This window comes from Mus pahari, chromosome 2, assembly GCF_900095145.1.
Source record: "Mus pahari chromosome 2, PAHARI_EIJ_v1.1, whole genome shotgun sequence".
Taxonomy (NCBI): Eukaryota; Metazoa; Chordata; class Mammalia; order Rodentia; family Muridae; genus Mus; species Mus pahari.
The window spans coordinates 48,640,208-48,653,193 of NC_034591.1; the positions used below are offsets into that span (position 1 = coordinate 48,640,208).

The 12,986-nt window shown below is 43.5% G+C and overlaps 1 protein-coding gene across 1 annotated transcript in view; it reads right to left on the minus strand.

Annotated features, from left to right (window-relative positions):
- The window catches only part of Rbm28 (RNA binding motif protein 28), a 41,333-nt gene extending 28,622 nt beyond the window's left edge, over window positions 1-12,711 (minus strand). The window contains exons 1-9 of the mRNA XM_021189903.1: window positions 12,484-12,711; window positions 9,012-9,170; window positions 8,631-8,725; window positions 7,804-7,879; window positions 7,147-7,239; window positions 5,992-6,063; window positions 4,069-4,240; window positions 3,796-3,935; window positions 1,373-1,445 (exon numbers count right to left, since the gene is read on the minus strand). Of these exons, the coding sequence (XP_021045562.1) occupies window positions 1,373-1,445; window positions 3,796-3,935; window positions 4,069-4,240; window positions 5,992-6,063; window positions 7,147-7,239; window positions 7,804-7,879; window positions 8,631-8,725; window positions 9,012-9,170; window positions 12,484-12,601 (998 nt within the window). The 5' untranslated portion in view covers window positions 12,602-12,711. The remainder of the gene's footprint in view (window positions 1-1,372; window positions 1,446-3,795; window positions 3,936-4,068; window positions 4,241-5,991; window positions 6,064-7,146; window positions 7,240-7,803; window positions 7,880-8,630; window positions 8,726-9,011; window positions 9,171-12,483) is intronic.
- Window positions 12,712-12,986: the final 275 nt, after the last annotated feature.

The following is a 12,986-nucleotide window of genomic DNA, read 5'->3' on the forward strand; positions in this document are numbered from 1 at the left end:
CCCTAAACCCTACTGACCTCCTTCAGTGCTCCCCTAAACCCTACTGACCTCCTTCAGTGCTGCCCACTACTTTCTCTGCTCCTCTCTCCAAAGCCCTCCGTTAGCCACAGTCCCTCTTGCCACTGATACTCCAGCTGCCAATACTTCACCACCACTACTGACCACTTGTCCCAGTCACATCCAAGATCAACCCAGGAACCAAAGCCAAATTCCCTCAACCTTTCCACACCAATCTCAAACCTTGTAACAGACCGTCCCTCTCACCATGTGCCAAGAGCCTCCCCAATCATCCGTAAAATATTTCCTAAAATATTGTAACTTCAGAACCCACCTGAACACCCTAGGAAAGGCTATTCTAATGGAACAAAAGCCTCTCAAATTATGTTCTCCCCAACACAGTAAGACTCTGCTTTCAGATAACAGTGGTTCTCCAATTAATCTCAGACAGCCAATGGAAATTTCCCTGGCTCCTCTCAAGAACTCTCAAACAGACTCTAGACAAGTACTAATCCTTTCAGTTGTATCCTTTTTTGTGGGTGCTGGGAATCAAACCTGGGCCCTCTGGAAGATCAATCAATACCCTTAACCACTGAGCCATCTCTCCAGTCCTGTCAGTTTACTTCCTTAATATAACCCAGGACCACCTCCCCAGAAGCTAGGCCCTTCCACATCAATTGCTAATCAAGAAAATGCCCCTCAAGACTTGCCTGTGGACAGTTTGATGGAGGCAATGTCTCAACTCATGTTACCTCTCTCCAGATAACAGAAAACTATTCCATACATGAAGTGTATACAAAGGCCTGAATTTTATTCCCAGCACAAAATAAACTAGGCATACACCTGTAGTCATAATATTCAGGATGTGGAGGTAGGAGACATAAGTTCAAGGTCATCTTTAGCTACATAATTTGAGATACATGAGACGCTCTCTCAAAAATGTAAAATACAAAAAGAAAAAAAAGAGAAGTTAGACATACAGAGAGACATTATCTAGGGTAAATGGTGTCACCTCAGTGTTTCTCAGTAAGCGTGAGAGCCAGGTAAGAGCTGAAATGTTCTAGAAGATGCCACCCCAGTTACAAAGCAAGAACTCTGAAAAGGATAGAGACAGTACCTACTACTTACCACCCCACCCCGCACACTCCCCCCACTTAAGCTCTTACACTTCTCACTCGTGCGTCCCCCAGACCAAATGTGCTAACCAGTCTCATAGCATCTCACTCTAGTGCTCTGGAAAGGAGAGAGGAAAAGAGGAAGGGACAGACAGAAGAAGGTGGGGGAGAGGGGAAAGGAGAGGTAGGCGAGTGAGGGCAGGTGAGGTCAGCGAGGAACCTGTGAAGGGGACACACAGCTCTGCATAAGGAGGGCATACCTGATGAAGACAGTTTTCCCTTCTGTCACATCCGAGGGTAACTTCCTCTTCTTTTTCTTTGAGGCTGGAACATCTAATGTAAACAACAATAAAAAACAAAACGAAACAAACAAAACAAAAAACTCAAAGACAAATGCAAGTCATATGGCAAAGGGCTAACTTCTTAAATATTTCATATAAATTTTTTTAAAGGACTAAGAATGTAATGACTAAATACATTAAAATATTTAAAGCAAAGCAAAGCAGAGGGGCTAAGGGTGTAGCTCAGTGGTAGAATGTACATTTAACATAAACAAGGACATAAGTTCATGAGAGCGAGAAAGGGAGGGGGAGGGGCATAGTTTAAGAAAAAAATACAAAAAAAAAGAAAAAAATACTTTTTACTTAAGTTGGCAAAACATAAAACACCAATATAATCCAATGTGGTAGTGGTGTGGAGGAAAAAATTTCCATATATTTGCTGTGGCCACATTCACACATGTGCACACACTTGCACACACACATTATACTATAATTGCATGTATATGCATGTGTTTCTGCTTATAAATGTGTTAACATGTTCTCTAGGCATACAAGAAACATGATACTGATTGTCTCTAGGAATATGGTCTAAGACGCTAACAATCTGGATGAAGAGGAAATTCACTGCTTGAAGAATAAACATTACAGTAGGTATGGTGGTTCATGCTTGGAACCCCAGCACTTGAAACACCAAGGTATGAAGATCTCAAGTTCAAGTCCAGAGTGGATTTCACTGTGAGACCCTTCAAAATAAAAAAAGTAAGAAAACCACTTATATGCTATGTGTGTACATACAAATTTCTGGGACAAAAAGAGATTACTTTGGAGAATTGTGGACTGGTGAAGAACTTGTGATTTCTACATTAAGCTCCTTTGTACTATATTTTTTAACTTCTTATCTGAGTCCCACTAAGTTTTCAGATTCAAAAAAGAAAATGACAGTAGGCAGATGAATCCAAGTCATAGGTGTCATTGTGTCCTCGGTGTGAAAGCCTTGACTCCATCCTCAGGAACAGAAAAGCTGATTTTCTCTGTCTCTTCTGTGGCCACACCAAACCACCAGGCTTACAGAAACACAGGCAAAACAGCTGAATAAAAACACCCACACCCTGGGAATTGGTTCTCGGCCATTTCGCACTATATAATGACCTGCCTTACTTGTCCTTAATAAAGGGAGCAATGTGGACCTGGTCAGAGCTCTACAGATGCTCCCAGAAGTCCTGGTTAGGAACTGAACCATGCCTCTCCAAATCCACACAGTAAGCCTGGAACTCCTTGGGTCATTACATTTGAGGAGACCTCAGAGAGGTAATCAGGGTTAAGTGGAGATGTACGGGCAGAGCCTTACTCTACAGGACGAGGTTCCTTATTAAGGAGGAAGCGAGACCGGAGTTTGGGGGGTTTTGTTTGATTTGCTTTGTTTTGCTCTCCTTGACTCCACACGTGGGTAAAGCTATCTGCAGACAGTGAGCAGGTTAGTGTTCTAGGCAGAAACAGGCAACCACCGGAAGTATAAGAAAATAAATCTGTCTTATTCAAGCCACTAGTCTGTAGGACTGTGTTCTGGAAACCCGTGCTGCATTTATAGTTCTTTACCTCATCTCAAACTCAGAACTGTTTGTTTAGTTTTTTTTTTTTTTTAACTCATTTTATGTATGTATCAAGTCAAAAGGTTTGTTTTTGTTTTGTTTTAAAAACCTATTTAGTATGTAATATGTATTATATTCTGTTTATCCAGTTGTTCGACTTAGAAGTAGTAACACCCTCAATATTAAGGCAAGGTTTTAAACTCTGAGGAAAACTCTAAATTCTCAACCATTTCAAACTCATCTTTAAAACAAAGCAAATAAAGAAACAAAAGGCCTCCACATATGGCTCAGGTGGGAAATGACCGCCCAGCGTCCACGCAGCCTGGGTTCCGGCTCTGGGGTTAGAGCGCAGTGAAGGCAGCAGGGACTGGTTCAAGGGCATTCTCAACTACTTACTGAGTTGAGGCCAGCCTGGGCTATCGGAGACCTGACTTTAAAAAGGGGTCAGAGGGAAGCCGAGACACAGCCAGATAGCAGAGTGCTTGTGCTGTACCTTAGATCCCCGCACCACATAAGCCACCAAGGAGGCAGAGGCAGGGGATCAGAAGATTAAGTTCATCATTCTCTACACAGCACGACCAACATCAGTCTGGGCTACATGAAACCCCGACTCAAAAGAGAAGGGGAGGGGAAAGGGGATAGAGGGAAAGGGATGGGAAGAAAAGTATTAGGTAAAAAATGAAAATGAAGGTTCTCTGTTCAGTAGTTAAAAATTTGATAGAAAACTATTTGCAAGAAGCCTGGGCAGAGCTGGTGTCCATTTCTCATTAATTTATTCAAAGCTGGACGGTGTTTAGGAAGATACCAGCAAACCTTCATCCTCTTGTTCTTCAGCGCTGCTCTCACTGTCCACTGTCCCCTCATCATAGGAGCTGCCTCCTTCCTCCAGGTCACTGTCCTCGTAAGAGTCGTCTTCCTCGATGCTTTCCTCGGGAGCTGCTCTCTTGACTGCTCTGCAACAGCACAGTTCGGATCTCATCATCGGGGCTGACATGTAAGCGGCTGAGCTTTCTTAAATGGGCCAAGTTCGCAGTGAAGGCAAGAGGAGAGATGCTGTCTTCCCTAGTTCTCAGAATGTGCACATACCTCTTGTGCACATTCATAGGAGAAGCTACTGTTGATTCTCTTTCTTCTTCATCATCATGGCTATCATCTTCTTCATCATCTTCACCATCATCACTATCTTCTTCTTGCTCTTCCACCCTGCAGTTCTTCTTACCTGATTCCTTAGGCTTATGATCATTGCTCTTCTTTACACCTATGGAGGAGGATAAAGGAAGGAATTCACTTATTATCTAAAACAAGATTATTTTAAGAGGAGTAACTAATAACTTAAGTACGTAGCTTCTTTGGTTTTTCAAGATTTCCTGTTTTTTCTTCCTATACAATCAGACTTCCATTTCTATTAGTTCTACATACTCAGATTCAACTAACCACAGACCAAAAAAGGTTTTTTAAAAATACTGTATCCATACTGAATATCTAAATTTTTGTCATTATTCCCTGGACAATTCAGAATAACAACTATTATGTAGCTTTGTATGATATTAGGTTTTCAAATAATCTAGTGAGAATTTAAGATGTATGGCAGATGTGGTTCAAATAAAATTGGTCCCCAATGGGGACTCACAGGGAGTGGTGCTAAGGATGTATGGCCTTGTTGGAGTAGGTGTGGCTTTCTTGAAGTAAGTGTGTCACTAGGGGGTGGGCTTTGAGGGCTCAGAAGCCAGTTCTCTTCCTGCTGCCTGTAGATCAGAATGTAGGGCTCTCAGCTCCCTCTCCAGCACCATGTCTGCCTACACGCTGCCAGCTTCCCGCCATGAGTTGCCATGGTCATGTGAGACTCATCACAGCACTGGAACCCTAAGTCAGAAATATCACATAAATTCTAGGGGAGAGTTGAGCACCTGAGGATTTGGGCATCTGAGTCATCTACGGCTCAATTCCTAACAGACACCAAAAAAATGACAGAAAACAATATCAGCAAAAAGAAAGGAAAACAAAACAAAAAACTCAAAGCTGTCACCACCTAGAATAGATTCCTCTTCTTCTCGCCCACCTCAGAAGCCTAAATGAAGATTAGGCTCCAGAATGAGAGAAACAGCAACCAAACTCTTCAAAAAAGCCAACACTTACACACCACAGCAAGCACACTGCTCACTCTGGCCTCCGTGAACTTTAGCTTTGATGTGAGATAGTCTCTGAGACTCTGGTGACTTAAAGGCAGTTCTCGTTCTCTCTCTCTCTCTCATTTAAAAATTTATTACTTTATGCATATAAAAGTGCTCTGTCTGCAAATGTATCTATGTACCATGAGCACACAGGGCCCTCAGAAGGCAGAAGGTGTTAGATCCCCTGGGACTAGAGTTACAGATGTTTGTGAGCTGCCACGTGGCAGCAGGGGATTGAACTCAGACCCCCTAGAAGAGAAAGCAGTGCTCTTAACTGAGGAGCCCTCCATCCCTGCCCTCTCTTCTCAGTGGCCATAGTGCGAGGGAAGAACAGAGTGAGGGGAATGAACTAAGGCCTCCTCACTCATACCTCAGAAGTGAGTTTAGACTCAAGAGAGCCGATGCTCAGCCATCAGATCACCAAGGCAATCCAACGTCAATTGACAAGCATCGCTGAGCCCACAAAAATCTGGACATTTCCCAGGATGCTTTGTTTTTTTGGTGGGGGGGAGTTGGAGGGACTAATCTATGCCTTGGGTATATCCAGCTCAACATTCCCATTATAGACTATGACAGGAAAGTTTAGATATACTTTTATCAAAACACAAGAACTGTTGGCCATGGTGGCACACACCTTTAACCTCATTATTTGGAAGGCAGAGGCAGGCAGATCTCTGGGAGTTTGAAGCCAGACTGGTCTACATAGCAAATTCCAGGACAGCCAGAACTATGTACAGAAACCCTGTCTCAAAAACAAAACAAAACCAAAACGAAACAAAACACTACAGGAATTCTTTTTGCCCTCGCAACCCTCCTACTTGGTGCCAACACACCTTACCTGGGGCAGAAGCATGCTGGGCATCTTTGTATTTGTCCTTTGCCACAGCCCAATCCACAGCCACAGTCCGTCCTGTCCAACAGAGAGGTGGAATCAGAGAGACTCTCTTCCTCTAATATCCCAACTTCCCGCCCACCGAAAGACAGTAACATATTGGTGGAGACAAAGAAATGCCAACTCTGAGATTATTGGCTCTCTTGGCTGTGAGCTTAGCCTTTAACCACTGAACCACCTCTCCAGTCCAACTATTGGTTCTTAAAGAGAAGAGAGGCAAGAAGATCTTGAGTTCCAGATCAACCTGGACTATCTTGCAAGATAGTTACAAAACAAATACAAAACTAAAAATCTTCCCAGTTGCTCTCTTTAATTCTTGACCTTTTAACAACAGAAATTCCACTTTTTTACACAGCCACCACACTTTAGATAATATAAGATAAAGTTGTAAATGTGGCTGAGCAGTTAAGAGCATTGTCTGTTCTTCCAGAGGTCCTGAGTTCAATTCCCAGCAACCACATGGTGGCACACAACCAGATCTGATGCCCTCTTCTGACCTGCAGGTACACATGCACTAATGTACATAAAAATAAGTAAATCTTTTTTTAAAAGATGAGTATTTTAAAAATACTTCAAAAAGCAAAAAACAGACATTCTGGGACAATGGAAATCTTGCTTAAGTTAGGAAAGAACTAAGGTGACCCTTCTTCCACCTGACACTACCAAGAGTAGATTAATAGCCCATGGGTATTGATGAATAGTGGCCCAACCAGAAGAAAGGAAGGTAAGCATTAACATGCCACTTATTAGCAGCTTTGTCCAGGATAGTCACTAGGAATTGCAAATGAAGAAAGGGCTCCTGGTATGAGACCTTTCAAGTTTAACCTAAGATTAAATACTAGAAATTTTCACCAAAAATTGTAGTGTGCTGGTGAATACTTGTAATCCCAGGACTAGAAGGTGGCAGAAAGATCAGATGTTCAAGGCCATCCTTAGCTATTTAGGGAACTCCAGGCTACCCTGGGCTACATGAGCTAGTATTTTAGCAATGAGATTCTAAGCAGCAGAAACATCTTTCAAACATATCAAAAACTGTGGTTACTGTGCAATTCACTCAAGCACCAGAGATAACATGGTCATGGTGCGAGTGTAGAAGCCTACCTTTTATCTCCTTCATATTCGCGCCTTTGAGAGCTTTTCCTGCTTCAAGGAGGTTTTTGAACTGAACAAAAGCAAAACCACGCATCTTTCCATCTGTGAAAAAATGTACAAGAAGGTTAGAGGCAGCGGCGAGTGGCAGAACAGGAAGACTGTAGTAACTCAGGCTGACAAGCTAAGCCCCAGCCTGCCTGCCAATCAGCCAGGAGACCCCTGCCCTAACGCAGCAGTTAGGGCAGCCTTAGGAAAAGCAGTGCGGCAATGCCAGAGGTAACTAGTGCAAATCTGGGTCTGAGCTCCTGGGAAATGTCTCCAAGGGAGTAACGCTAGGGCTTCCCCGCTTGTCAAGTACTATGCCAGGCAATTTGCAAAGATTATATGGTCTATGGCCACAAATATCATAGCAAATAATTTCCAGTTCACTAATATGCGCAAAGTCACATTAAATTGTCTTCATCAAGCAGGACGACGGTGGCGCATGCCTTTAATCCCAGCACTTGGGAGGAGGAGGCAGTCAGATTTCTGTAAGTTTGAGGCCAGCCTGGTCTACAGACTGAGTTCCAGGACAGCTAATGATACTGTCTTGAAAACAAATAAACACAACAACAACAAAACCAAATCAACCCCAGTTATCTTCATTAAGTGGAGATGCACAAGTACCTGGCTTCTTTGGGATATTCACTTCAAGCACAGTTCCATAGTGAGTAAATACCGCTTTCAAGTCATCTTCTGAACACTAAGACAGAAGGAAAAAAAGAGAATGAGAATATTTCCACAGGGAAGACATGAGAAACATCAGCTGCAGTTCATCTTCTGCAGTGCGTCTGTATCCTTTCATTCCTTTCTGCTAAGCTCTCACAATTAGAACAGCAAACAACTGTGAACAGATGACAGCTTACTTTGTATCTAAGAAGCCAAAAAAAAAAAAAAAAAGGAAAAAAAGCCAGACATGGTATTCCACACCTGTCATCTCAGCACACAGGAGATAGTCAGGTTAAAAGGCTAGCCTTGGCTAGAAAGTCTGAGATGTACATGAACTACAAGAGACCCTGTCTCACTCAAAAAGGGAAGAAGAGAGACTAAACCCACAGATCCTTTCCTCAGTAGTGGCTTCTTCCAAAGGAAAGCATCCACACATTTCATGAAATTTAGTAATTTCTTTATCTATCTATCTATCTATCTATCTATCTATCTATCTATCTATCTATCTATCTATTTTATTGGGTAGGGGGACAACTCATGCTCATGTGCCTGGAACTCAGAGGATAACATGCAATGGTCAGTATTCTACCATGTGAGACCTAGGGATTAAACTCAGGTCATAAGGCTTGACAGCAGAACCTTTAACTGCTGAGCCCTTAATAAACAGGTCCATTTTCCAACTCAGCAGGCTAAGGTTTATTTCCCAAAAGAATACTGCCCACTCCTGACTGAGTACGCCTTGGTTCCAGCATTCTTTAGAACACACGCTTCATTCCATCACTCACCTTAAAGCTGAGGTTCCGGATAATTAATCTGGCTTTCTTATCTGCCACTTTGGCTTTTTTGTGCTTTGGCTCCTTCTTTGGGGACTCTGAATTTTCTAAAAAGTGAGAGACATGGGATAAGTTTGCAACCCATTTCTAGGACAGACATAAATGAAGAAGGTACCAATACAGACAGCATTTGCCATGAGGTTAAGCATGCAATATCCAAGAACCAGATCTTGCAGACAGAGATGCAAGCAGATGACTATTCAAAGCACACCAGTGGAGTTTTGGCAACAGAAAGAAAACTAGGGAACTCAAGTTCTGGAGACTCTCCCAGCTCTCTGATCTTCTGGAATCTTCAGTGTCTTCCTAACCCTTGCAGAATTACTTGAAACTCACCATTTTTTCTCGTTTCCTTGGACTTGTTCCTCAGTTTTTTCTTGGCAACAGTCACATTGATCTTGCAACCTTCAAAGGTAGTGATCTCCTTGAGGGCCCTCTGAACATCTTCCAGCATGGAGAAAGTCACATAGCCAAAGCCTCGGCATGCCTTACTCCCTAGAACAAGGCACAAAGGCAGGGAACTGGAGTGACAGGACAGAGGCTTCCACGTCATCAACGATTAAGCCAGCATGTGTTCTACCCAGCCACCCAGTGAGCCACCCCAGAGATAAGAGTCTCCATCGGGAGCTCCTTCCTCACTTTGAGGACTGTTAATCTTCCTCTTGCTTCCAATTCAATGTCCCCCTGTTATCGCTTCTTCTTACCCCAGCCCTGACAATCTTTAGACTATGGTGCACATAAGATATACACCAGGCTTTCACAAAAGAATTCAACATGTAACAACAAAAGACCACCAGAAAGGATAGGAAAATTACACGTGGTAGATCTGGAAACCCAGATAACACAGTCTTCTCTTAGAAAACATCAGCAATAAGTAAGGCTGAAAAAAGAACCTCAAAAGATATATAAATAGATAGACCCTGGCTTTGAAGTCCCTAGGTGCTGTTACCATCGTACCATCAACACCTAGCATTTCAGTACCAAATTAAATATTTCCAAAGAAGAAATAAATCCCTGGCCTCATTTTAGCTTCAGAACACTCCAAGCTAGGTAAACAAGTATGACCATCCCTTCGTTACAAGGAATAATTTGAGATAGAGAGAAATAAATGGACATCAAAATAGTGCTAAGAACTAAGCTAAGGGGTTGGAGAGATGGCTCAGCGGTTAAGAGTACTAACTCCTCTTCTACAGGACTGGGGTTTGGTTCCATTCCCAGTACCTAAATGGTAGCCCACAATCATCTGTAACTACAGTCCCAGGGAACCCAATGACCTCTTCTGGCCTCCAAGGTCAGCAGGACACCAGAGCACCACACACACACACACACACACACACACACACACACACACACACACAGTGCACAGGTAAAACACCCATGCACACCAAATTAAGAAATTAAAATTTTAAACCGGGCGTGGTGGCGCACGCCTTTAATCCCAGCACTCGGGAGGCAGAGGCAGGCGGATTTCTGAGTTCNAGGCCAGCCTGGTCTACAAAGTGAGTTCCAGGACAGCCAGGGCTACACAGAGAAACCCTGTCTCAAAAAAAAAACAAAACAAAACAAAAAAACAAAAACAAAAAACAAACAACAAACAAAACCTACACGTAACACATGAAGATTGGTTTCCTTTTCCTTAGAACTTCCTCTCACAAAAGCCTATCACTCATCTTTCAGGAAGTAAGAAAAAAACAAAAAATCAAGACCCTCTCTTATCCATAAATACAATAAAAATATAGCTGCTCATTTGTGAAGTTTAGTGCTCAAATAAAGGCAAAACAATAACTGCGTCTCCATGAAAAACTGCCACACACATTCAGATCCTCACAATCACAAGTGCCATGCCAACCCCACTGCGAAACACCCCACCTCACCTCCATCCCCAGCCCTCCTCTAAACACGGGAGCTCAACACTGTCTCTAGCACACCTCACTTCCCCGGATAGGAAGCTCATACGTTTTCTTAAAAGGGGTATGAGAGACTGTAAGAATTTAGACCAAGAACACCGGGTTTAAGGTAAGGGAACACAAAACTTATATTCCACAGAGATGGGCTTGTCACTTGTCTTAAGGCTTTGACAACTTCTCCAATTCAACATGATAGGCTATGGTAAATGAGAGTGGCTTTTGGCATCACTTGTAAAGCAGTATTCATGTCCATTACACCTCCAGCAGCAGTGCCTTCCTTGGCACTTCCTTGTTTTGGGGGACAGCATCTTATATAACCCAAGGAGGTCTCAACTTCCTGATCCTCATGCCAACACTTCCCAAGTGCTGGGATTACAGTCAGATACCACCACTCCCGGCACAACATTAGTGTTGTGACATTTATTTACTTATGTGTGTGCAAAGGTATGGGAATAACCTGGCAGGAGCTGGTTCTGTCTATCAGGTGGAGTGGGTCCTGGGATCTCTTTTCTTGATGTACTCTTGAAAGTTGGACATATTCTATTCTTCTGCCAAGTCTTTCATTTTATCTCTCAATTAGACATTACTTTCAAGCATGGCTGCTTCCTTCTACAAACTAACTTTATTGTTATTGTTTGGGATTAAAGGTGTGTGCTGAAGCTGAGCCACACAACTAGAAATAGGATTTTCTAGTAAACACCACAATCCAGGGATTCAGTGTGATCGAATCTCCTGCCACACCTTCATTCACCCTGGCCACCAAGCTCTCTTCTCACACAAGGACATATTTGCTTTAATATCTTCAAGGTTGCTGCTTCCTGAATTCAGACTGTCTTATCCCTCAGTTCTTAGTTCACTCTCCTCAAACAGGTCTTCCCTAGCCACACTACACACACACACACTCCCCCTTTTGACTTTTCTCCTTAGCATAAATGTATCACTATTATCAACATATAGTTTGGGTATTTATCGGCTGTCTTTCAAACCCTAAGTGTGTGAGAACAGAATCTGTGTCAGTGATTTAGTGTCACACACCTGTTGTATCCTAAGGGCAGCCATCAATGTTCTGAAACACAGTTGGCATCCAAGAACTATTTGCCAAATAAACAGATGAATGCGCAGGATGTGCTAATGTGCTAATCAAACTGAGTCCTCTCACTAGCCAGACCAACTTCAGACCATTTAATGTCTTTAAAGATTATATTCCTTTATTTTAAAAATGGGGTTAAGGCTCTTTGTCCTATAAGATTGTTGAGAACATTAAGTAAGTTAGCCCATGTCAAACTGAGCGCTCTTCCGACCCAGCAGTCATCAGACTCTCAATAAGCCAGGCTGGTGCTTTATTAAATGTTACTTTGGGAATGTTTGTTTGAGACGGGATCTCGCTATGTAATCCAAGCTGTCCTGAACTCGCTATTATATAGTCCAGGCTATCCTCGAATTCCCAGCAATTCTCCTGCCTCAGCCTTCCCAAATGCTGGGGATTACTACCATTACGCCAGGCTAATGGGTTTGCGTTTGAACTCCTGAACACGCGTAATAAAGGGGAAAACGCAATAGAAACGTTGTGTGTTTTTTGCCTTGCATAAATCAACCTTATAGGCCGACGGCTGAGTCCGTTTAGAAAAGAATCTTAGCTCCCGGTCCCGTACTTTTGGAGAGAGCAAAGAACTAGCTGGGATGGCTCACGTCATTAATCGGAGGATTCAGGAGGCAGAAGCACAAGGGCTACCGGTAGCGAATCCGAGGCTAGTTTGGGCTAAAGAGTGAGAGCCCTGTCTAAAAACAAACAGATCATAACTATAGAACAGATCATAGCTATAGAGCTCCGCTCCCTGACATTCGACCTGTTCCAGCTCCCAGGAGCACACGCCCTCTCCACCATCCCACTCCTTTCTTACCTTTCTCTGTTACCACGAAGCACTGCTTCACCGGACCCACCTGACTGAACAGCTCTTCCAGCTGATCGCTGCGAGCCGAGGGCGGGAGACGGCCCACGAATAAAGTCAGACCGGCCATGAGACCGAGAGGCAAGCGCGTGAGGCCGCGAGCACCCCACGCCGGCGCGAGCGAGGGCTGGGATGAGCTCTGGCAGGAAGCCGGCGCCAAGTTGCCGGGAAATTCAGGAAGTACTCGTTGCTCAAAAGAGTCCGGGAGGAAACGCAGACTGGAAGGAATAGTTCCGGAAAGAAAAAGAAAAATGACGTCCTGGGGGCGGAGCTTCTTGAGCGACGGTCTCTGTGTAGTCCCAGCACCGCCCCCGCCACTGGGGGAAATTTGACATCAACAGCTTAAAACTCTCTTAAAATCTTTCATTTAGGAACTCGACCCCAAATTCACCAAAGCAGGCAGAAGTCATTTTCCCCCTAAGCCTGCCCTCATCTGACACAGAGTGGGTGTTCAA